Raw genomic sequence first — 27,677 nt, forward strand, 5'->3', positions numbered from 1 at the left:
ATTTTTACGATATTTTCAGGGTCAATGTGAAATTTTATGCTCTTTCCAATAAACCGAATATAATATTTTAGACAAACGCTTTTTTTAATTCACGCCCACCCCATTTTCAAGTGTCTATTAAAAAGTAAATAATTAATTTACTCACCAAAGTTTTATATATCACAAATTGAAGAGAAAAGGTCAATAAGTAATATATTCAAATTTAAAACAAAAAAGTAGTGTTTTTTAGAAATTTACCTGTAAAATTCGAAGTTTAAAACCTTTTTTCTTTAAACCACGTTGTTTGTTTTTTCTTTTTTTTTTTTTTTATGAAACCTTGGTCCTTGCTCCTTTAATTGAAAAAAAAATTAGGGCTTGAATTACATTTTTCGAGTAGTTATAAGCTTGGAAAGACAGGGGGTAGAATAATTCACGCCTCCCATTTTGAAATGTCTATTAAGAAGTAAATAATTTATTAACCAAAGTGTTATATATCACAAATTGAAGAGAAAAGGTCAATAAATAATATATTCAAATTTAAAACAAAAAAAAGTAGTGTTTTTTATAAATTTACCTGTAAAGTCCGGAGTTAAAACCTTTTTTTTAAAAAAAACGTATCGTTTGTTTTTTTGTTTTTGTTTTTTGTTTTAATGAAACCTTGGTCCTTGCTCCTTTAATTGGAAAAAAATTAGGGCTTCAGTTACATTTTTTAAGAAGTTATAAGCTTGGAAAGACGGGGTGGAATTATTCATTATTTTTCACGAAATTTCTGACAAACCTACCAATCTACCCATGTTAAGAACGGCTTTCGGAATAGACACCCCTAACCTTGCCAGAATACCCGAAAAGCTATAAAAGTTGACACGTCGAATGTGAACGATGAGTTGGACGTAATGTAAAAATGTACCGAATATAAAAGGGAACGAAATTCAAATTTCCGTTCCATTTTTACAACAACCGTAAAGCAGAGCATTCTATGCAAATTTTACCTAACTTACTGTATTAATGCTATTTTTTTAAGCAAAAAAAAAAAAAAAAATATTTAGGTTTGGCTATTAATTCCTAAACTCATTTCACTCTAAATAATTTCGGTGACTGAAATAGGAATCTAATTGAATCTTTAATTTCCTGAATAGTATGCGAGAATTCATTTTTCTTTGAGTTATATCGAATTCATTAATATGGACTTTAGGGGCTTTTTTCATAATGTTACTGTAAAAATTATTTTTTATTGTTACAAATTACGATGCTTTATTTATATAAAAAAAGCAAAAATAAATTCTTGCATTTTTTATTTACTACTGAAAACCATAACTTTAGTAAAGGTATTTTTTTGTTTAAACAAAATAAAGCATTTTCACTAAGAGTTAAGTAAAAATAATTAGTTCATTATATTCTGCGTTCATTATTTGAAAAATACTGCAATTTTCATTAGAATTCGTTAATTTCCTGATTTTTGGTGAATTTTTAAGTAAAGGGAGGAGTCAAAATGTTTATACATTTTGAGCGTCGGCATTCATTTTGTGTGTACCTACCATTTTTCGATGAATATTTGATAGGAAAGCGACCACATGGTTAATTTTGTCCAGGTTGTCCTCGACGGTCGTACATCTAAACAATATGATATAAATGCGGGAGTGCCCCAGGGATCTATCCTTGGACCTCTGCTGTTCCTGATATTCATAAATGACCTCCCCAACAAAATTGCCTCTGAGATGGGTATATATGCTGATGACACCACACTCTATAGCAGGCACGACAGGAAAACAAATGAACATATATCTAAAGTAATGGCAGAAACACTAGAGGATGACCTCCAATCAGTAGTGGAATGGGGACAAAAATGGATGATCACGTTCAATGCCGCCAAGACAAAACTGGTTTCATTCAATAATTACAAGAAACCTTCTCTACCACCTATAGCAATGGCCAACAACTCTTTATCTGAGAGTACGTCTCTCAAGCTCCTTGGCCTAACGTTCACAGGAAACATGAGTTGGAACAATTACATCGAGAGCATTGCCAGGGCCGCTGCGGGGAAGGTGGGCTCTCTCTACCGTGCTAGAAAACTTCTAACACCCGAAAGTATCCTGTACCTCTACAAGGCCACTATTCACCCATGTATGGAGTATTGCTGTCATATTTGGGCTGGTGCATCGGCTACTAGTCTCTTGCTCCTTGACAGGGTTCAAAAGAGAGTCGCAAATCTGATAGGCCCTAAACTGGCATCTAAGCTTCAGCCTCTGTCCCATTGTCGAAACGTTGCATCCCTCTGCCTGTTCTACAAGTATTATAATGGTGAATGCTCTGATGAACTGCAAGCACTTGTGCCCCCACGACGTAAACACCCTCGACAGACCCGACAAGCTGCAAAATCCCACCCCCACACTGTAGAGATCCATAGATGTAAAAGATCTTTCTACTCCAGTAGTTTCTTCCCCAGAACTGCTAGACTTTGGAATTCCATCCCAGGTCACTGCTTCCCCAACTGTACTGACATGCATAAGTTCAAGTGCAACATGAACCAACATCTCGCTGCCCAAATCCCTACATAGTACCCCAGTAGATGTTTCCCCTGATAGTAGCCCCCTACACCAAAATGGCAATGTGCCTTGTTTGGGGTGAAAATGTAATAAAAAAAAAAAAAAAAAAATTTAAATTAAATTTCAATCACATGGTTACATTATCAATAATCATGTGATTAAACTCATTGAAAATTTACCGATATTGTAAACACATTCTGTTTACATTAAGCCTGTAGTGTTTTTTTAGTGATGCAATGTTGGCAACTGAGATTTAAAAAAACCCGCGAGATCAGGAGAAAGAAATGTCCAGAAAATCGCTAGATTTTTAACTTTTATCGTCTGAAATTTTCAAAAATCGCTACCCCCCCCCCCCAACTCCATATTTTAACTTACTACCATAAAAAAATTATAAATATAGTATATTCAATATATAAAATGTTCCGTATTTTCTCACTAAATGTTTCTGGAATTATATTGAAGCGGTTAGCTCCCCAGAAGACTTACATATTTTATCAGCTAGTTTTGCCTGTTTTTTTCAGAGAGGGTATTTTTTTTTTTGTAGGAAACAAATCATAAACTCAAACTTTTTATAATGAAAGTTAAATTGAAATATACTGCAAATTAAACATCACAATAATGGTGCAACATTGAAATTAGAAAAATAAAAACAAAAAAACTTTGTTTTAGCATATTAAAAGTATTTAGGTTGGTAGATAATTAAATTCTACTGTATTGGTATAAGTTTTTTTTTTTTTTTTTTTTTTTGCTGTTGTTTCTTGCTTTTTACAATTTTCGACTAAATACTTCTAAATAAAGCAGGGTTGCTTAGATCGTATTTTAAACTAAACTTCGGAGGTTGGAATGCCCCCCCCCCACCTAAAATGTACTTGGAAAAATCGATTTTATAGCGAGATTTAAGAATGGTTAGCCGAAAAAAGGTGAAAAACAAAACAAATGATCAATAAATAATTGTTACCAAAGGCAATAAATGCTACTTTTTTTTACTTACTTGAATGAGTTTATTTTATGTTTTAAAGTATTTTCAAGCGCTTTTCTTTATTTTTTAATCTAAAATTGAGGATGTGTGGGTGCCAAATATCTCCAGATTTTCTAGAATTCCCCGCTAGATTGCAAACGAAATCTCCAGATCTAGCAGGAAAACCGCTAAATTGTAACACTGGTCACGTGACAGGAAGCGGTAATAAATAATTGTCCCTAAATAAAAAAAAATGGCGTATCAGTACAAAGAAAAACGCCTATTTATCATAGAAAAATTAAGTATAATGTTATAATTAAAAAGAAATATATAAAAACACACATGGATATAGTAAACATATTATACCAAAATGTGGAAGCCATCCGTCCAGTGGTTTTTTAGACTATTAATTGCGAACGAACCAAGAGTTACATTTTTATATATATAGATTAACAGATATATACTCAAGAGTCAAAACAATGAAAAGAATATGCTGTTGTCATAGCCCTATATTGAAGAAAATCTTTTGCAGATTAAGGAATACTATTGTTGGGGTCAAATCATTAAGGGCTAGAGATTGTTGATCCTTGTCCTAATATTTTAACCACTCTCACTTGAATACATTAATTTTTTTTTGTTTTTTTTTGCAGTCCAGAATCTCAAGGTGTGATAATTGGAACTGTTTTCTTGATCATAATGTTTGTTTTCATCCCAGTTCCATTCAGCCAATTTTTGACCGAGAAAAATCCTGAAAACTTCCCTCATCATAAGGTATGTATTATAATAAACCAAGAGAACTAAAACTGTAAAAATTTTCAGGTAACTGCACCCCCTGCCCCCCTCCAAAATGGTAATGACAGCCTTGGCTGGAGATACAATAAATGATCATGAAGGGCCAAGGAGGATGAAAGGACTTAGGAAGGAGAGAACTAGCCAGACCTCCACTGGAAAGGTGTGGAGAGCACTGGCAACTCCTATGAGATACCAATGGCTGTTGCTAACAAGAAATCACTGGTAAACGACTGTTGCAATAATGCAAAATCATTTACAATGTTTTTTTTTAAAAAGGTGGAGAGCACTGGAAATCAGGGGAGACTTGTTGTCACTCGGATTTCAGGGAACATCACAGGTTATTGTCAGTGAGCCTGTGTGAGAACTCCTAGTGATTAAATAATAATAATTTTTTTCCATGTAAAAAAACTTTACATTGATGAAATGTAAAATATCAAGAGTCAGTATTATGATGCTTGAACCATTTTGTACTTTCCTCCTCCTCCTCATCATCATTATCATCATCATCATTATCAGAAGAAGAAGAAGAGCAACAACACCATAACATCGACAAGTTTGATAAGACATAAATCTTATATAGTTCTCCCCACTAATCTCATTTCTATTGCCTTACAAAAACAATTTAAACCTGACCTAAAAATCAACTTCTAAAACAATTAAGGATTTACTCAACACCCAACGCCATGTAAAGACATTGCTTTCTAAACTAGCATCTATAAAATAAAATGCACCTCAGGTCTGATGTTTCATATTGGCGAGATGGATATAAGCATCAAGTCCCATATTTATGAACACAAACAATCCCACTAACACACTAGTCATACACAGGAACACTTTTACCCATAATTTTCTCTTTATAAACTACACCCTCCTTAAGACTGAATATGCATTTAATGTTTTACATTTTTATACTTGGGGGGGGGGGGCGCAATTAGTAGCCAACATGTTCCGGGATTGAATTAGGATCAACAAATGTTCCACACTTTCTATATGTTTATTGTCATCAAAATCAGTGAAATTATTTTTCAATCAAATCGATTTATTGCCTACTCTAGTCAGGAACCCACCACAGTGCACCGGAAGGAAAATTTCACTTGTAATGTTAGACTGTATCAGAGTTTTAACTTTTGTCAAAATCAGATTGATCCTTCTTCAATCGGATTTATATAAAGGAAATCGTGTTTCTATCTGTCTATTTGTCCCACTAAAGTTTGAAAACTACCAAAGATGTGTACATAGCCTGACTTAGTATAACCCTCAGTTGGTTATGGTAAAATAAAGTACTCTAATGTTCATTCACATGGACGAAATTAGTTCATGAGACAAAATTTTCATTCTTACTGGTAAATGTTTGTAAAAGGATACTGTAATTAGATCAAACAGTCAGTCATCTTCTTTCTTTCTTGTCATCAGTTGGCAAAGTTAACACATAACTGGGCTGAGGATGCATAGAGTGAGACAAAAACTATTTTTTTCAACTCTTCTATTTTTTTAGCCAGAACTCCAGGCAATGTTGGGTATCTCTGCTAGTCTGTTATATAAAGAAAAGTTGTCGATGTGAGTGTCTAGTTAAAAGTAAAAACTACACAAGACATACCCATATACATTATTGTAAACACGCATGCACGCACACACACACACACACACACACACACACACACACACACTTTGACTTTTCCTGACTTAAGAGTGTCTCGGTTTTATAAATCTTACAACAAGTATTTGTACTAATTTATTATATGAAGCAAAGTTGTGTCTTATTATTATTTGGACTTTTGTTCTGATCTTAAATGTTATAACAATGTTTTCATTGCATAACCTTCAACCTTCTTTAGGTGTGTCATGTCAAACCTGGGAATCTACATGGAATTTGAACGGAACCCTTTATTTAATCCATGCTCTCATTCCATCGGCCATGACTGAGAAGATGTCTTAAGTAATTCGCAATTGTATTTTTAGTATCGCCCACACTGAAGATTGAACTTTCAATCTCCAGTACAGTGTCACTTACAACTGAACTTTTACATAGCACTTTATCTGTTACATCATCACGAATAGTGTGAGAATAACATTCACTGTGAGAAAAGCAGTCTGAATCATCCAAATTGTCAATCCTCATCTCAAAAATTCAGAAACATAATTTTTTTCCAGTTTACAGAGAAAGCAAAAGGGGAAGGGGTAGAGCAGGAGAAGTTTTAAAAGAAAGATGCTACGCACACTTAACTCTTTTATTTTATTGAACATGCCCCCCCCACCACCCTACCCTCACCGAGCAACAGCAGGTAATCATGCTATTACATTAATAAAGGGCATCAGCTCATGTATCTATAGATGTTTGTGAATGTTTTACAAGAGGGAGGGGAGGCTCGATCAAATCTCAGTCAAGCGCCTACCATGAAAATAACAATAGAGCAAATATAGAATCGCAGCATCTCTTCTGTGAGAAAGAGATTGTAAGAAGGAAACAAAGACAGTTCCTACTAGATTACAAAGCCAGTTTTGTACCCTGTCAAGACTGTCGGAAATTTATCCTCTTTCAGATAAATTCGACGCGAAAGTAATGGCCTGGAAAAAAAAGATAACAGCATTAAATAAAAAGGGGGAGGGGGTAAAGAATAAAATTTAAAGGTCTTGTTTCAAAACAAAGAAGAGATTTTATTCACAATAAAATTAGTTGCAAATTTTTCCCTTTGCGAGCATTAAATTCAAAAAACAAAGAACGCCAAAGGTAACATATAATGAAAAAAAAATAACACTGGTTCTTATAATGAAGATGTCGTATCCATGAACGAACAAAATAATAAGATTAAAAATAGTTGTTCCTAATCACACTCTCATATGTAATAAATTTTAGGAACGTACTCAAATTGAAAGCCAGTCAGGCACATGCCTTTTTCTTTTTTTCTCGATTTAAAGTCCTTTTAAAAAATTATACTCCTTCCAATTACGTGCAGACCGTAGCCACGTAAATAGTCTTCAGAAGTACGCCTCGTCGCATGTCCGGGGTATTCTTGTCGGGTTTTCTTCTTTGAAGGAGGCTCGTCAAAATTCCATATTCAGCGCTGGGCAATGAAATCACGTCCAATATCCTCGTCAACGGAATTTCAAAAGAGGCCGAATTTCACGCTGGGCTCGTGACATCATCAAGGAACTAGCATTTCCCTTTTCTTCAAATTAAAGGGAGTTCCGTACAAACCCAAAATATACAAAACTAAGAATCATAAAATGATACGAAATACAGAAAATCAAATATAAGAACCAGAATATAAATAATAAATGTAAACAGGGGGATGCACTATTATTGGTACAAAAAAAAATTCCAACAAGACAGGAGAGAGTGCTCTGTGCAACTCCTTCCCAGATGTCTTCCATCTTAGGACATATTTGGTTCTTATACAGAGTGATACTTTTACATCATTTGGTATGAAACTCAAAATAAAATACAGTTTCTTGATCTTAGATCTGTTCTGTATTACATAAATGACATAAAAATGGAAATTTTAAATAAATTCTCATTTTATGTAATTTTTGTTTGTTAAACACCAAATATAAAGATGGATGACTTCTAGATAGAATCGTCAACATTGAGGTATTATTGAATTTCTGTTCAACCAAAATAATTTCTTTTTGATTTTATTCCTTTCTTTCCAGTTCATTGAATATATTGCGGCACTCCTTTCCATATGTTGTATGATATTCTTGGGATTTGCTGATGATGTACTTGATCTTCGATGGCGCCACAAACTTCTGCTTCCAACCATTGCCTCGTTGCCTCTACTCATGGTGTATTACGTCAATTTTGGAAAAACTGTAATCATTATTCCAAAGCCATTTCGAGAAATATTTGGATTTGACCTCGACTTGCGTAAGTGTACAAATTTGATTTTTAGACATTATTTTATTTATTCTTAAAAATATATATTTTAAAAAGACTTTAATAAAACCTTGTATAAAATATTCTAACCATTAAAACTAAGTGTACAATGATAAGGGACTAAAATAATAAACCCCACCTGAAAATTGAGCCACTTGTAGGTTATAGGTGATGCTTTAGGATGGCTACCACTTTGACTTTTATTTCAGTTAGATGGGAGCTCAAAGAGATCCCATTTGATTAATCAGCTGGTCATGTCATGCCCTAGTATCTATAAGTTCATCTCAAACTGTGTTATTCCATCTGATTCTCCTAAAAATCAGAACCTGATTTCTCCTTTTTATTTTCTTCCCAAATCGTTACTAGAAGGCGGCTGAAAATTAATCATGTTAAAAACGAAGAAGATAACCAATGCCAGAAAGCAACGTATTCTCTGAGTAGTGTCACTGGTGGGGTGCTTTTTCTGGATGCTTTGTTTTCCTGTTCTTGAATAGTGTCGGTAGTCTCTGAAATTTCCTTCTTTTTTTTTTTTTTTCTTTTTTTTTTTTATTACATTTTCACCCCAAACAAGGCACATTGCCACTTTGGTGTAGGGGGCTACTATCAGGGGCAGCAACTACTCGGGCACTATGTTGGGATTTGGGCAGCAAGATGTCGGTTCACGTTACACTTGAACTTCTGCATGTCAGTACAGTTAGGGAAGCATGGACCTGGAATGGAATTCCAGAGTCTAGCGGTTCTAAGAGTAATGCAACGTTTTCCAACAGTAGAGAAGTGTATTCTAAGAGCAATGTATTCTCAAAATATAAATAATTATCTTACTATAGAATTATATATGAATTCGGCATTAAAGAAAACAATCTAAACTAATAAAAATTTTCAGTTATAAAAATAATTTGGAATCTTAAGGTTAATTACCAGAGAAAAGAATGAAGAATGATTTGCAACCTTCAAAATAATTAATAGAGTTTCAAAATATTGACAACATTGTTTGAGCTTTTCTTGCACTGGAAATTTAGAGACAAGAAATTTTTCAAAAACTTACTTTATCACAATTAGATTTTTTTTCCATAATAATTTGAAAGAAATTACATAAGTTAAATCTAACACTACTGTAAAACCTTTATAATGAACATTACTGAAATTAAAAATAATGGTAAAAAATGAATTTACATTTTAAGGTCTATTTGATAGATTATTTAAGAATTTGATCTATATATTTATACTATTCCTATCAAGATGAAATGTGAATTGTTTGAAACCAACTTTACATCATATGAATATGGAAGTAACACCTAAACTTTCACTAGAAGATTAGAGAACATTTGGATAGAGCACTACATGAGATCAATTTTACAGATACCTTTCTCAAATCTCAGCTTTGATTAGAGAAATAACCAAATTTGTTGGACATTGCTTGAAAGCTAAGGATGAAATCATCAACAATGTTTTTCTTTTGTGGATACCAAACAGGGATGTTGCTCAGTAGTGAGACCACGTGGAATTTACATCAAGCAACTATCAAAAGATTTGCAATGCACTCATGAAGCCCTGCCAGGTGCAATGGAGGAAAGAGCGAGATGGTGTAAGTCAAGAGGTTCCATGATACTACCATGACTAGACAATGATGATTCGTATTATATATTCTGTAAGATGATAAGACATGCATATATATATGAGGCTGGAGAGAAGTAAAAGTCAGAGGGTGCAAGGTCAGGAGAGTAGGGGGATGGGAGATAATTTCATAGCCACACGACTGTACTACTGATCTGGTGACATGCATGTTGTGAATCCGAGTGTTGCAAGAGAAGGATATTTTTGCTGATTTTAATATCTTCTCTTAATTTTCTCAAAAGCAAATGTGAAACAGGAAATCATCACTACTCTCTCCTGGTCACAGAAGACTATGAGCATGACCTTGCCAGTGGAGGGCTGCACCCTTGCCTCCTTTGGAAGTGGTGAGTCCAAGTGCTTCTACTGCATTGATTGGGCTTTGGATTATAGCGATAGACCCAGGTTTCATCTTTCAAAAAACTTTAACTCATCTTCTTGGCACATTTCCAAATTCATCCTCGAGCACTCAACATATTCTTGCTTCTGGAAAGATGTTAGAACTTGGGAAATCCATCTGACAGACATCTTATGCAAATGGTCATGAATTATAGTTTCCACAGACATTGTCCTAATCTTGACCTTTTGGATTATTTGGCAAATAGTCACATGTTGATCTTTCAAAATTGCAGACTCAACTTCATTGACAGAATCAATGACAGAAGAGGAGGTTGCCCAAGTCTAGTAGCTGTTTCTGCAGATTTTCAGCCATGTTTGAATTCATGATTTTAGCGTTTTACAAGGTCATATGATGAGGCACACTTACCATATATTTCTTTTATTTCATCAAAAGTGTGTCCTTTCAAATACAAAAACTGAATCACTGCGTGACATTCAATAGACTTCATTTCACGCATGACTCAGTTTAAACACCTATAAATAAGAAATCACAATTAGTTCAGAGTTGTCATTTTGAAACATAAAAGTATCAATTAGTGTAAAATATCAAAGTTTCAAACTTAAAACCTACATATAACTTATAATTTATCTTGTCAAATTTGTAAAGTCTGACCCAAATAACAATCTGTCTGACAAATCGCTAATTGACTTTGGCAGCTTTTGGAATTTTTTTCATTATTATTGACCACAATTTAATTTGGTTTGCTTAATTTTGTCTTGTTACCCTAGGGCTATTTCTCATTTATAACTTTAAATGGACCAACTGTTTTCAAAATTGATGAAAAGAATTCCCTTTCAGATTTGTTGGTGATATTAAAAATGCTTCATTCTGATAAGCAATTATATCTAAAACTAAAAAAAAAATTATTAGTCTATTTTATAAAAAATGATTTTGATATCATAAATGTATATAAGCTAATTTGATATATCACAACAACAAATTAAAACACTGTCTTCACACAATGTTGTAAATGGACTTTCGTGTGCATCTTCATTTATTACCCCATCTTACTCAATCTTTCTAATACTAACTATTCAATTACTGCTTCCTTACAGACAGAAAACACAAACATTAATATAATTTTTAAAACTTGCATTAAAAAAATAAACTCTCCATTTTCTTTTAGCTTATGCACTGCATGATAAAATATTCACCGATAGATTACTACAAAAAAAAAAATCACACATACTTCAAAATATAACAGAAACTTTGGAGTAATAATAAGTAAATTTCTCATCTGTTTAAGTGTATGTAAATTTTATTTTTTTTTTTTTTTCCAGATTTGCTTTATTATGTCTATATGGGAATGCTGGCTGTATTTTCAACTAACGCTATCAACATTTTAGCTGGCGTTAATGGCTTAGAGGTTGGCCAGTCTCTGGTTATTGCAATTTCAGTGTTGATTTTTAACATTATTGAGATCATGCATGGTAAGTACTTATCATCTAATTAATTGAAATAATTTGGTCAATTGTATTTTGTATCATGTTGTAGGTTTTGTTATCACTCACGTTTGCTATGCCTACTAGATACTCTTGTCAAGTCTGTACAGTCTCTCTGTACAGAGTTTTGTCAGGACAACCTGGAATGAGGATACTTTTCCCTACAAATGTAACGTCGCAGGTACAAACAAACAAAACGTCGCAGGTACAAACAAACAAAACGTCGCAGGTACAAACAAACAAAACAGGAAAGAAATAAAAACCCAACTAGTCATTCTCTTAATTACAAATGAAATGCATTTATTTGTAGTTCTTCCAAAACAACACCTTTCATTCTATTTCCAAAGTCCTTTCACATGCACATGTGCTTTTTAAAAGTCTCTGTTGCCACCACCGGCCAGCGCTTCTCGGCCTCGTATTCACACATCCATCTTGCTTGGTGCACAACTTGCTTCTCTCTCAAGCATGTGATGTAGTTTTCTCTCTTTTTCTTGTGATGAAAGCTCACTCACACTTGCTAATTTGCATACATGCTCTAACGCGTGCTGCTGCTAATAATTTCGCTAGCCATCTTTTCTTCAGCTGCTGCTGATTTTCTCACATGCATCCATATGTGCTCTTTAAACCATAATCAAATATTCAAAATAACATTTGAAGCACAAGTAAAATCCTCTTAGGTATTACTATCTCACACTGGCTACTACAAGAAATGGTGCACTTCTCTAAGTAATGTTGCCTTTGGTAACAGCACTGAGCTTGATATTCAAAGAGACTAGATGAATTCTTGTCCTGATAAGACTAGAGATCAAAATACAAATATACTAAAACATAATTGGTCGATTGAGAAAAGGAAAATTAATGTTTTTCATTTTTTTACTAACTAACGTTTGAGAGGTAAAGTAAACCTTTAATGGAACATTCGGATATCTATTTATAATATAATAAAATATCTATGTATAATATAATAAAATATCTATGTATAATATAATAAAATATCTATGTATAATATAATAAAATATCTATTTATAATATAATAAAATATCTATGTATAATATAATAAAATATCTATGTATAATATAATAAAATATCTATTTATAATATAATAAAATATCTATGTATAATATAATAAAATATCTATTTATAATATAATAAAATATCTATGTATAATATAATAAAATATCTATTTATAATATAATAAAATATCTATGTATAATATAATAAAATATCTATGCATAATATAATAAAATATCTATGTATAATATAATAAAATATCTATGTATAATATAATAAAATATCTATGTATAATATAATAAAATATCTATGCATAATATAATAAAATATCTATGCATAATATAATAAAATATCTATGTATAATATAATAAAATATCTATGTATAATATAATAAAATATCTATGTATAATATAATAAAATATCTATTTATAATATAATAAAATATCTATGTATAATATAATAAAATATCTATGTATAATATAATAAAATATCTATGTATAATATAATAAAATATCTATGTATAATATAATAAAATATCTATTTATAATATAATAAAATATCTATGTATAATATAATAAAATATCTATGTATAATATAATAAAATATCTATGCATAATATAATAAAATATCTATGTATAATATAATAAAATATCTATGTATAATATAATAAAATATCTATGCATAATATAATAAAATATCTATGTATAATAAGAAATCTATGTGTAATATAGTCAAATATCTATGTGTAATATTATAAAATATCTATGTATAATATAATCAAATATCTATGTATAATATAATAAAATATCTATGTATAATATAATAAAATATCTACGTGTAATATAATAAAATAACTATATATAATATAATAAAATATATATAATAAAATATCTACGTGTAATATAATAAAATATCTATGTATAATATAATAAAATATCTGTGTAATATAATAAAATGTCTATATATAATATAATATCTACATATAATAAAATATCTATGTTTAATATAATAAAATATCTATATATAATATAATAAAATATCTATAGATAATATAATAAAATACCTATGTATAACTAGCTGTACCCGGCCACGCATTGCTGTGGCTCAGTTTGTTAAAATGGAACACATTCCTCAAGAAAAATTGCATTTTGTTTGTTTATTTACGTTTATTATTTTTTGCAATTTTTTTAATCAGTAAAGGTTGTTATTTTTTTCCCCCAAAAAAAGATTAATTTTTTACCATAAATTGTGAGGTGAAAGTTTTTTTTCAGGAAAACTTGCACTTTTTTTTTTTTAAAAGAAATTTGGCAGTAAACGTTTCTCTTTGAAAACGGAATTTTTATTATAAAAAGAACAGATGAATGCTTTAAATGAACACTGTAAATAGTTATGTGAAAGTAGAGAAAAGTTTGATTCTTTTTTACAAATGTACAAATTATTATTTTTTTTTAACAGATGTTCAGAAAATAAACAGAAAAATACTTCCATCATTAATTATGCAAAAAAATAAATAAAATGTTGATTTAGTGTTTCAACATTATGCTTATAAATTACGATAAAACTTGCTGAGTATGCGCTGTTTTACGGTTGTTGTAAAAATGGAATGGAAACTTAAATTTCGCTTTGTTTTAATCTTTCTTAATTTTTTAATTGTGCCCCCCCCCCAAAAAACGAATATAATCAAAACAGTAACATTCAACAATTGTACTTTATGTATATAAAACACAAACTATTTATTTTTAAAAAAAATTAAAAAAAAAACAAAGTTAATAACGAAAGGGAAATAATTCCATTTTTAAACGAAAAAGTCAGTTTGGTATATCTTTTTGTTATTTTTTACATAAGTCCAGCTTACCATTCACATTGGAAATGTCGACATTTATAGGTTGTCGGGTACGTTTACAACGAATAAACACTCCAATCTAGTAGATGTATCAGAATTTTTGTAGGAATTTTTGACACCCCTATCACGAAATTGCGAATAAAATATAAAAAACTCGTAATTTCTTTTTTAAAAGTGGGTTGTTTATTTTCTTTATGGATTATACTTCCAAAATAAACTATTTAAGTTGTTTTAAAAGTAATAGAAATATTTTTTTTTTTATTTTTTAAAAAACAGTAATGAATTTTACAAACTCAATATTTTTCAATTTTTAAACTTTAAAAATCTATCAAAATTTTTCTATTGATTCTATTTTTACGATATTTTCAGGGTCAATGTGAAATTTTATGCTCTTTCCAATAAACCGAATATAATATTTTAGACAAACGCTTTTTTTTTAAATTCACGCCCCCCCCCCCATTTTCAAGTGTCTATTAAAAAGTAAATAATTAATTTACTCACCAAAGGTTTATATATCACAAATTGAAGAGAAAAGGTCAATAAGTAATATATTCAAATTTAAAACAAAAAAAGTAGTGTTTTTTATAAATTTACCTGTAAAGTCCGAAATTTAAAACTTTTTAAAAAAAAAAAAACACGTTTGTTTCTGGGGTTTTTTTATAATGAAACCTTGGTCCTTGCTCCTTTAATTGAAAAAAAAATTAGGGCTTGAGTTAGATTTTTCGAGGAGTTATAAGCTTGGAAAGACGGGGTGGAATTATTCACTATTTTTCACGAAATTTCTGACAAACCTACCAATCTACCCATGTTAAGAACGGCTTTCGGAATAGACACCCCTAACCTTGCCAGCATACCCGAAAAGCTATAAAAGTTGACGTGTCGAATGTGAACGATGAGTTGGATGTAATGTAAAAATGTACTGAATTTAAAAGGGAACGAAATTCAAATTTCCGTTCCATTTTTACAACAACCGTAAAGCAGAGCATTCTATGCAAATTTTACCTAACTTACTGTATTAATGCTATTTTTTTTAAGCAAAAAAAAAAAAAAATATTTAGGTTTGGCTATAAATTCCTAAACTCATTTCACCCTAAATAATTTAGGTGATTGAAATAGGAATCTAATTGAATCTTTAATTTCCTGAATAGTATGCGAGAATTCATTTTTCTTTGAGTTATATCGAATTCATTAATATGGACTTTAGGGGCTTTTTTTCATAATGTTACTGTAAAAATTATTTTTTATTGTTACAAATTACGATGCTTTATTTATATAAAAAAAGCAAAAATAAATTCTTGCGTTTTTTCTTTATTACTGAAAACCATAACTTTAGTAAAGGTATTTTTTGTTTAAACAAAAAATATTTTCACTAAGAGTTAAGTAAAAAATAATTAGTTCATTATATTCTGCGATCATTATTTGATAAATACTGCAATTTTCATTAAAATTGGTTAATTTCCTGATTTTTGGTGAATTTTTAAGTAAAGGGAGGGGTCAAAATGTTTATACACTTTGAGCGTCGGCATTCATTTTATCTGTACCTACCATTTTTCGATGAATATTTGATAGGAAAGCGACCACGTGTGGTTAATTTAAATTAAATTTCAATCACATGGTTACATTATCAATAATCATGTGATTATTAAACCCATTGAAAATTTACCGATATTGTAAACACATTCTGAATTATTTGAATTTGTATGCATATTTATTTATTTTAAGAGCAAAAAAATAATTTTATAAAAAAAGGGGAATAGTTTAAGAAAGAAAAGGCAAAATAAAAGCAAGGGTAAAAAAACTCCCAGTTAATGCTACGTAAGTAGAACAACTTTTATACAAAACTCCTTTCTATTTTATAAATTATTAAAAGAAAAGAATAAAAACATTGGTATGTACTTGAAATGTTAGAACTTTCATTCATCTCATATTTGAACCAATTTCCTTCACTTTTATAGATTTATTACAAATATATATAGCTTTAGATCTGAAGACCTCAGAGAACGATTAAAGCTGGACAGTATATGGACAGGGAGATACATGCACAGCAGGAAACTTAATTGGTTTGGTCACATGGAAAAATGGATGAGAGTGCTTGTGTTAGTAGATGTTGAGGTAGTAGAATCAGGTGGCAAGGAAAATATGGGAGAGAGGGTGGGTTTGAGAGAAAGAAGCATAAATAAAGGCCTGCTCAGAGATTATTATTATTATTACTATTATTATTATGAAGAAAAAAGTTCTAATTTTGTATCTCTTTACATTATTTATGTTTTGATCTATTTTCCTTGTCTGTTGCTGTTGATTGAATAAAGAGTTAAATTTTAAAATTTAAATTGCAAATTACAACAAAAGTCACCTGAAGAATGCTAGAAAGTATAGAAGGTGAAATGTGTGTAAAAAATTACCATAGTCATGTGTCATCGTGGCTATGGTCATTTTTTTCTACATTTTAATATGTAGATGATGTAAATAATAATTTTGAATCTTACAAACTGCATTTTCCTCAAGACTGAATCTTCTCTCCCACACTGTAAGTGCATCAAAAGTGCTCTAATTTTTTTTTCTTATCAACCACCTAGCATAAACCTTAAGGTTTTCTCCTTAACAAAACAACTTGAAAAATTGCATTCAAACAATTCAATATACACCACCACTGCATTATTAACTCCAACCATAATTAAGTATTATTTATTTGTAATACATTGACACCATGTTTTATTTTATTTTTTTTCCTCTTCCCAGTTAATGTCTTTTTCACATACACTGCATATCTTTTTTAAGTAATTACACATGTGCCAAAAGTTCCGTTTTATATCTTCCTTCATATGGTGTGCCATTTTTCAATAGATTTCAAGTTTTCATTTATTTTCTGGAGACATTTGATCCAAACAAAACCGGTCAGTCTCTCATTTAATTTTTATTTCTTCCTGTGTTTGATTGTTTTTCCTTTCTGTCTTTTCATTCATAATGTAAATAAAAATATCTTATCTCAGAAATATTGTCAAATTCAATAAGGTTACTGCTTTTGTTTCAACCTGACAATATGTTTTCTTTTTCTTTTATTAGGTGACCCTGACCCTCATGAACTTTCTGTTTACTTCCTGTTTCCATATACAGCTCTAAGTGGTCTTCTACTCTGGCATAACTGGTAAGTCATTCAATAAATATTGAGTTTTGCATCATCTATTACTAATAATGATTTGGTATGTGTTTGTCTGAAACGAAAACTATCTTGTAATGCTTGGTACAGTTTACTATTTGAAATAGGTGTACTATCTTTCAGTGCTCAATTCAGAGAGGGTAGTATAAAGTTCTGTTGTCATAACACTAGCCTCCAAGGCATTACCCCCTCCTTTTGTTTATTTATTTTTGGAGTGCAGGGGGGTGTAGTCTAGTACCTTCTTTGTTATTATAAGACCATCTACCAAAGCATTACTTCCTCTTGGAGAGTGACTCTGTAATATGTTTGTTTGTCAGATATATTAGCAAAAATATGCAACCTGAGAAAAAAATTAAATACCTTTTTTTTTTTTTTTACAGACGTTAGAGATAATTGACTTACATCCCAAACAACACTTTTTTTTTTATTTGCAATTTCTTTGATTTTGATTAAGTTTAAACATATTCTATCGAATATAAAAACTTTTTTTATCTTAATTAAAAAATATAGATAGTTTAATTAAATTGATTAAGTGTAAATATTTTTGTTATGAATTTATTATTTTAATTTCAAAAAGAATTTTATTTTATTAATCAGACTATTTTTCTCAATTGGTTATTATTTTTGCAACTTTTTTGTTGATGTAACCTCGAAACTTCTTCAGATGCATCTTTTTGAATTTTGGGACTCTTTAAGTCAAACTCGAGAACCTATGTGAAATTTCGAACTGAATCCTTTATTTAATCCACAGAGGTAGATTGTTCTCATTCTGTCAATCATGACTGCATACAAGTGTTAATTAATTCTTAAGTTATTTCAAATTTTTACTTGTAATGCTTCAAGCAAATTGCATCTTTTGTCGTAAAAATAGTGACTATATTTCTGTTGATTGATAATTTTGAATCTTCATATTTGAGGAAATGACAAAAAGTTCTCTTTGAATTTGTGTCAAAAGGACAAATAAGGCCTAAGAGTGCCTCGGCCTCAACAGGAGGGTGATAGAAACGGTCAGAACGGAATTGAAAGATTCAGGAGATGACATCAGAGAACTAAATACACAATCTACAATCTGATGTCAGAATGCTAGAGTTTGTCACTGAAGATGGCATCATGTCAACTCTCTTGCCTAAAAACCTTTAATTGAACACAATCCATGTTCTAGGGAAAGTAGTGAAACCCTGACTTGACCAGGAATCTGTAAGTAGGCTGTATATGTGGCAAAAATATTCAGTACTCTGTCATACCAGCTGGAAGACTCAGTTCAGGTTATTGGAAAACTATGTTGACTATACCTCACCAGACATTTCGTTTCACATAGCACCTGTGATGTGGTAGAAGAAGACACTAACATATCTTGTTGCAACATGAAGGGCTAGCTAGAGGACAGAATCACCAGAACTGTTGGAACAGAGTGACAATTACAATACTGCCTCACGGTTGTCACCAAAGCCAAAAGCAGGTTCATTGAGTAAAATTGACAAAGTCATATTAGATGAATAAATCACAAAAACTGAAACTATTGTTATTTTTTCCGAGACTGTCATCCACACTCTGTATTTATAAATTTAAAAGTAAAAAAAATATTTGAGATTTAAAAGATAAAAAAAACAAAACAAAAATGAAAGTAAAACAACTCCTGGGCAACGCAGGATAGGTACAGTTAGTTTGTGCTATATTTATGGTGCTTGCTCTTTTTTCAGGGATGCAATCAATAACACAGCCAACTATCTGTCTTTGTAAAATCTTCAAAAATGTATATTTTAAATTAAAGCACAAACAATTTCTATTTATTGCTTTTTTATAATTTCTCTAATATTTAGTTGTAATATTAGATTTTCTTTTGTAGTTTTTTTTTTTTATTATTATTTATTTCTTCTTAATCTCTGGTTCATTCTAATTCCAGGTATCCTGCCCAGGTATTTGTGGGTGACACTTTCTGTTATTTCTCAGGCATGACATTTGCCGTGGTGGCAATTCTCGGACATTTCAGCAAGACTCTTCTGCTCTTCTTCATCCCACAAATCTTCAACTTCCTCTATTCTGTGCCACAATTGTTTCACTTCATCCCATGTCCACGTCATCGATTACCAAAGTAAACAATATTTTGCTTTTTTATTCATTTCCTTTTCTTTTCCCTTTTTTTTTTTGACTAATCACTAAGAATTCCACTGTTGAATGATGTCATAAAATGTTACAATTATTTTAAAAATTAAAAATCTCAATGAATAACAGCTTCTCTATCTTAACATATGTATGTTTGTTTGTAGTTTGTTTCAGTTCTCGATTTTTAGAATGTTATGTCACTATTTATTTGTTACTAGCCTGGGTACCCGGTGTTGCCCAGATGTTTGGAGGTGTGTGTTGAGCAAAACATTTTTTAAAAAGCGATAGTAGACAGGCAGGCAGGCTTGAACTCGTGCAGCGGAGGAGGAAAGAAATGTAAAAAAAAAAAAAAGTGTCTTTGCTGTTGTGTTCATTGCCAAACTGGAAGTGATGAAGGTTTAAATTAAGGCTAGTCAATCGAAAAGAGGGGATGACTTTCGAAAATATCAGTGAAAAAAGTGACCCCTCCCTGTGGAAAAGTGCCTTGTTGGGGGTAAAGGAATTAATGTTTTTGGCCAATTTTTCGATATTTATCGTCGAAAGGGTTGAGCTTCAAAATTATACCAATCTCGTCACAAGTTTTAGGCAGACATACAAACATACATACGTAGATACATTTAAACAGATAGGTGAGATTTATAATATAGATTACCAAGTTTTGATCACTTATTGTCACTTTGCAGTTAAATACTAGTGTTGGAACAATTAATCGAAATCGGAAAAATCAGAACTTTTGAGGTATCAGAAACAGAAAAATTGAAGCCTATTTTTTTATGCTAAAAACGATTTGTTTATATGTGCTGTTTTTTAAAACTCAGTTTTCCATTGCTGTTGTTAATGATAAATAGTTATTGATTTTTAAACTAAACCTAAAATCTATGTATCTCAACATAAATGTAATTTTTATGTTTGCAAAAATATATATATATATTACATGAGTTTTACCCACCGAAAAATAAAAAAACAAACAAACCAGTTCTATAGCTAAATATTTAGAGGTTTTACAAGAATTTGGATTGAGAATTTAGAACAGAATCAGTAATTGTATCGGAATCAGGAAAAAATATTGGAATGGTCTCATCATTTTTTAACACCAATCCATTCAATGCCATGCTTCTCAACCGTATCCAACCAAAGATCGAAGAAGTGCTCAGGAAGAACCAAAATGGATTTAGAAAGAATCGCTCTACTACTAGTCAAATACTTACTGTTAGGAGACTGATCGAAGGAGTCAAAGCAAAAAACATTCAGGCAGTCATGATCTTTGTAGATTTCTCCAAAGCATTCGACTCCATACATAGAGTAAAAATGGCCAGCATATTAAAAGCATATGACATTCCAAATGAAGTCATTAATGCTATCATGATGCTATATGAGCACACTCGAGCAATGGTCAGGTCCCCAGATGGGGACACTGAATTTTTCGACATCCGCACTGGGGTTCTAAAAGGAGATACTCTTGCCCCTTTTTTTTTCATTGTCTCTCTTGACTTTGTACTTCGCACCTTTGTTGATATACACAACATGCTAGGCTTCACCCTAAATGAATCCAGAAACAGACGTCATCAATCAGCACACATAACTGATGCAGATTACGCAGACAATATTGCTTTGTTCGCGAACAACACTGCTGATGCGCAAACACTGTTACGTAAGTTAGAAAAGTCTGCAAATGACATTGGTCTCCACATAAATGTGGATAAGACAAAGTTTATGACTTTCAATGTGAAAGGAGGGATCAAGGCTTTGGTTGGATCAACACTGAAAGAAATCGCTGAGTTTAAGTATCTGGGCAGCAACATAGTCTCCACAGAGAGAGATATCGGAATTCGCATCTCAAAAGCATGGACCGCATTGGATGGGCTACATTCAGTATGGACTTCGGGACTGGCTGACAAACTGAAAAGGCAGTTCTTCAGGGCAGTGGTAGAGTCTGTCCTTGTTTACGGTGCTACAACCTGGATACTCACCAAAAGATTGGAAAGAAAACTAGATGGCACATACACCCGTATGCTAAGAACAATATTAAATATATCTTGGCAAAATCATCCCACGAACTACCAACTTTATGGCAATCTACCTGCCATATCTAATACCATCAGAGAAAGATGCCTACAATTTGCCGGTCATTGTCTGAGGAGCAAGCATGAATTGGTGAGTGATGTATTGTTATGGACTCCACGACACGGACGCGCAAGCAGAGGACGGCCTAGATCCACGTACATCCAACAAATAGCACACAACGCCAACTGTGAACCTGAAGATCTGAGGCAACTGATGGAAGATAGGAAACTCTGGAGAGGAAGAGTCACATTGGTCCGGGCAAGGAGCCCGTCATCATGCTGCTGATGATGAATTCATTCAAACAAAACGCATCGATAAGAAAAAGAAGACAAAACTCTTTCTCTCTTCCTTCATTCTGTTTGAATTATGATAATAATCAGCAAATATTTGTGTCTATATTAAAAGTGAAAGAAATGCTTTCCTTCCTTTTTTATTATTATCAGATATTATTAAAATGAAGTTTCCTCTTCTTTGCTCATAAAATTAAAGTTTCATACGTGATTATTATTTAATCAAGCCAGACAGACATGCATTCACTATTATATAAATATTTCTAATTCACTGGATTTATGTACATATGAAATGTTGCATGCACAATAAACAAGTTGTAACTGAACAATACAGCTGATGATAAGTAGAGGGCATAAACGTAGTCCAAAACTAAATACTGACAGTAAGAATAATAATTTGAAACAAAACTACGCAAATAACACTATATGAAGATTCAATTTTCATGTTATTATATTATTAGCTGAATTTACCAGCTCCCTATTTTGCAAAGTTCACTATCTGAAATATCTGAAACCCAAATTTTAAATAACAAGCATTTCAACACAACAAGGCTAAAACTTTTGCATTTATTCATATAAATTGCTAGATATTAACATTTTTGGTAATTTTATACACATTTATTTATCTTTTAAATAAGATTGAAATGAAATTTAGCAAGCAAGCCTTTTTCTCCCTCCCTTTTCTTTTCTCACATATTCTATTGAGCAATGTTAATTTAAGACAAGATTTTATCAACTTATCCATTTTTTTCAAATCATTTTGATTATTTTTGATATCAACAAAACTATTGCATGTATATAGACAAACTAGGACAATAAAATCACAATTGAATAACACTAAAATTTATTATAAACTGTTTTAAAAACATAATCTTACAAATGGGCTATTCAAATAATTATCTTTCGATCGTTCATCTATACTATACAATATATATATTTTCTTATATAATAGAGATTTTATTTATCTGTCACAAAATGTAATAAATAGAATGCGAAATTTGTCTCATTTTGAAATACTTTTAAAAAATGAGAAAATTGTATTAATCATAAATAATAAATTCACGACAAATAAAGTGGCAATCCTAACTGGAAAATGAAACCTTGAGATCTTCAGTGTGAGGTTCTACCAACTGAGCTTGACTTTCTTATAAATAGAGCTTAAAACATTACCCTAACAAAATAATCATCTCTTTGGTGTGACACCATACATTTATGATTTACGTTGTGTTTCAAACATGAATTCAGTCATAAATGATAATGAAAAATAAATTGATGAAAGGGTAAGCATTATCAATAGCATTGGAATTGTTTTTAATAGTTGAAAACAATTCATTTTGCTTCAACCACGTGACAATAGTGAGTTCAATGAGCCAATTCATGTTTACAGTGGTTGTCAGTATAATGATCCTTTGCTTGCACATGATATTATGTACTTGTATGTCATGCCAAAATTTAGTGTAAATTCCAGAAATTATGAAAAATGATCTAGTAGATGTGCTAGATTTAGTTTCTGCAAAAAATCATAGATATTAGTGGTCAGACATTTTCTATTTTGAAGTGGCAGATTTTCATTGAAAACAAGGAAGATAAGTCAAAATGATAGATTGCAGTTACCTTCCCTGGATTTTAAGAACTCTTCCACATAAAAAGATACAATAAAATTATAATTCAATAAATCTTATTTTTTCTTTTAATTATTTTCTACTTAATCATTTTTGGGGCATTTTTAATACATTTGCTGACAAGTACGAGTATTCTCGTACCCTGACATTTGCTTAGCCTTACCCGCTATGAGTAAACTCCTAGTAATGAAATTCTTTTTCTACTAGTCAATGCATGCTCGGCACATACAATAACTGTCTTTAACTTGAACTGGCATGTATGATAAAAACACATTGAATAGTATGTTTACGGGTTATCTCGTATTTGACCCCTGCCATATATTATGTTTTTTTCTAGTGGATATATATATAAGTTATAATTTGAATGATTCGCTATAAATAAAAGCTGATTTGAGTTGTTTTTATTGCAAAAAATATATAAACCGATAAAAAATTCCTTTAGTGAAAGTGACTTGTGACAATTCCTTTAAAAATAAATATAAATTTAATATATATTCCATATTATATGCATATTCATATATTTGTTGACTTTATTTTTTGGAAATTGCAGAAAAATAGCTTCACAATGATAATAAATTTAATACAGCTATAGCTGGTAGCGAATGTGTTGAATTATACTAAATTTTACATGACACATAATAGTGTTTTTAATCGAAATGTATTTATTTGGAATCACATTATACTGCAGAAGCACCAAAACTCCACAAAATACACTTATAAAGCTTAAAAGAAATACTACAATGCTGATTTGCTTGTGGTCATTAGGGATCAATAATACAAGGAGGAGGGATTATGTTTGTTTGTTTTTTTGTTTTTTTTTTTCATTGTTATTGTCAATTGTCTGAGATTAGGTCAAACTGTAGTTATATTTATTTTTCTCTGTTGAATATTGAACCACTTTCCAGAGAAAGAAAGGAAGGGTAATAAATGGGAAATGGGGAGATAGAATTTTAAGAGGAAGATGCTACACACACTTTCTAACTCCATGTTCCTGGACAACACCAGATAACCATGCTAGTATTACATAAATAAAAAGAAAAAAGATTTTTATTGGCACTAACTTTAAGGGAATCCTAAAAGAATTACACCTCTACACTGTTTCGAAACAACTTACAATTGCATCACACCATTATAGAAGGTAATCCCACTCCCACACACACAAAAAAATGCCACACATAGAATTGTTAATAAAATTCACAATTCTTTCTGCAATACAACCATATTTGGTAGAAATAAATTTCAGTCTATGAGTGACTTGTCCACCAAGTTTCAATCATGAATGCCCAACAATTTTTGTTTTCAAATGAGAACAATTTAGTGATAATCTCATCAATAGAAGGTGTGATCCTAAATGAACTTCCTGTTCACCAGACCTTAAACTGCCCCCCCTTCATGTTTTTATCTGTGGGGGTTATTTAAAAAATAATCCCTTTTAAAACAATCCTAAAACTATCTAGTATGGTGGAGTGGATACCAACATTAACTGATGATCTGGATGTGCCAAGTTCAAATCCTACCAGTTCCATAGCACAACTTTCATTATGAATGTTGGCAACCTTCATGTAGCCCCTCTTGTAAGTACCTGATTCTAGATTTTGGGGGGTAAAAGGTGGCTGGCTATTTTAATGCATCCAAAACCAAGCTTCTATCTTTTGACCATAAACGCTCTGATGTCCACTTGACCCCAATTGATATGAATAAATGGCTCTCATCACTGCTTTGACATGCTTCTGGGTCCGGCCTTCACTCTTGACCTGAAATGGAAGACTTGTATCAAATCTGTTGCCATAATCGTTGGGAAAATGGTTGCATCCTTCTACTGCTCTAGAAGGTATCTCACTTCCAATGCAATCCTCTGCATGTATAAAAGCCAAATATGTCCTAAAATGGAGTATTATTGCCATATCTGGGCAGGAGCTGGTTGGAAACCTATCCTGCCTTAAGAGTTAAAAACTAGCTTCAAAACTTAGTTGGTGATGCCTTTTTTCCTCCCTACAAACTCTTTCTGACAGAAGAGACATTGCAAGCCTGTGTCTATTCTATCGTTATTTTCATAGCCAATACTTGTCTCAGCTTCACTCTATGGTCCCCCCTGCCAAACTTTTATAAAAAACGCTCATCTAACTACAACTGCTCTCTACAATTTTCCACACTTTCTATCTATGCCTAAATCTAAATGCGAATTCCATAAACAAAACTTCTTTCCTGAAACTGTCCCCCTATGGAATTTTGTTCTGCTGGTTTGGTTTCCAGCTAACTACAACATGGTCGTCTTCAAGTTCAATGTAAACAAGTTCTTGTTGAGGTGTCCTCTTAAATAATCTGATTCTACTCGATTTCCTCGACTAATGATTCTATTTCAGTGACCACCAGACACTCATTAATCCTTATCCTCGAGTAACCTTTAAGCCTTGATAAGTGGTGACTCTTTTGTAAAAAAAAGTAATCGCAGAAAGTAATAACAATAGAATTGTACTCGTTAAAAAGTCATATTCTGATTCGTACAAATTTACGTTCGCAAAATGTCAAGGGAAATAACTCTGCATTATGATACAAAAGATAACTCTGATAATAAAAATGCAAATAAAATTATCTCCATCTACGTTAGATGGATATTTGCTAGACTAGTTTAATAAATGTAAATTTTGACATACCTGTGCGTCATGAGTAAGTTGCTAGAATCTGTGTTAAATACAGAAGTAATCAAACATCTCAACAAAAATAACCTTCTTAGTGACACTCAATATGGTTTCCGTTCTGCTAGATCTACAGCAGATGTCCTTACAGTTATATCGCATAGGATTAGCAAATCTCTCGACGGTGGCAATCTTTCTAGGGCAATTGCTCTTGACATATCTAAAGCCTTTGATAGGGTATGGCATAAAGGTTTACTTCATAAGATCGCTAGCTATGGTATAGCTGGAAAAGTCTTCTCAATTATTAAATCATTTCTTTCTGATAGGTTCATAAGAGTAGTAGTTGAGGGGCAAAAATCAGAAGCTCACAGTATTAATGCCGGTGTCCCTCAGGGATCCATCCTGGGCCCAACTCTTTTCCTGATCTACATTAATGATCTTCCAAATCATATCCTTACATCATTTGTAGACATTTATGCTGACGACACTACCATTTATGGTACCACATCTAAGACAGTAAACGAGCAAGTACTCTCCAATTCTCTCTCCTCTGATCTTGAGCATGTAGTACAATGGGGAAAGGAGTGGCTGGTTACTTTTAATGCATCTAAAACCAAGCTTCTCTCTTTACATCATCAACATTTTAATCCACATTTGTCATCAATTGAAATGAATGGCTCTCGTCTTCAGGAGGCCTCAAGTTTTGACAAGCTTCTGGGCTTGACCATTACTCCTGATCTTAAATGGAGCACGTATATCAAATCTGTTTCCAAGGCCGCTGGAAAAATGGTGGGATCTTTCTATCGATCCAGTAGATATCTCACTGCTGATGCTATTCTCTATCTATATAAGAGCCAGGTACGTCCAAGGATGGAATACTGTTGCCACATCTGGGCAGGAGCTGCTAGAAAGGACTTGTCCTGCCTTGATAGAGTTCAAAATAGACTTCGTAGCCTCGTAGGAGATGTCCTTTTCTCCTCCTTACTACCTCTATCTCACAGAAGAGATGTTGCGAGTTTGTCTCTGATGTATCGTTATTTTCATGGAAAGTGTTCAACTGAGCTTCAATCTATGGTCCCCCCTCGCCAAACTTTCACAAGAAACACTCGTCTAGCTGTAAACACTATCAATAATTTCCCCCACTCTTTATCTGTGCCTAAACCTAAACATAGATTCCATGAACAAAGCTTCTTTCTTAGAACTGCACGCCTGTGGAATTGTCTTCCGTTTTCCTGCTTTCCGGCTGACTACAATATGGTTGTGTTCAAGTCTAAGGTAAATAAGTTCTTGATGAGCCGTTCCATATAAGTTATTAAATTTACCAAATTTTCATTACTAATGATTACTATATT

At 31.9% G+C, this 27,677-nt stretch overlaps 1 protein-coding gene across 4 annotated transcripts in view; it reads left to right on the forward strand.

Moving 5' to 3' along the window:
* LOC145277881 (UDP-N-acetylglucosamine--dolichyl-phosphate N-acetylglucosaminephosphotransferase-like) overlaps positions 1-27,677 on the forward strand; it is a 63,381-nt gene that overhangs the window by 24,277 nt on the left and 11,427 nt on the right. For all 4 annotated transcript variants that reach the window (XR_013868235.1, XM_080129870.1, XM_080129872.1 and 1 more), the window contains 5 exons: positions 4,131-4,251; positions 7,924-8,137; positions 11,438-11,587; positions 17,517-17,598; positions 19,514-19,702. Coding sequence is in view for 3 of the 4 variants with exons in the window: in XM_080129870.1 (XP_079985996.1) it covers positions 4,131-4,251; positions 7,924-8,137; positions 11,438-11,587; positions 17,517-17,598; positions 19,514-19,702 (756 nt within the window). In the remaining variant the exon portion in view is untranslated. The remainder of the gene's footprint in view (positions 1-4,130; positions 4,252-7,923; positions 8,138-11,437; positions 11,588-17,516; positions 17,599-19,513; positions 19,703-27,677) is intronic.

This window comes from Euprymna scolopes, chromosome 6, assembly GCF_053919585.1.
Source record: "Euprymna scolopes isolate OS-2025 chromosome 6, ASM5391958v1, whole genome shotgun sequence".
Taxonomy (NCBI): Eukaryota; Metazoa; Mollusca; class Cephalopoda; order Sepiida; family Sepiolidae; genus Euprymna; species Euprymna scolopes.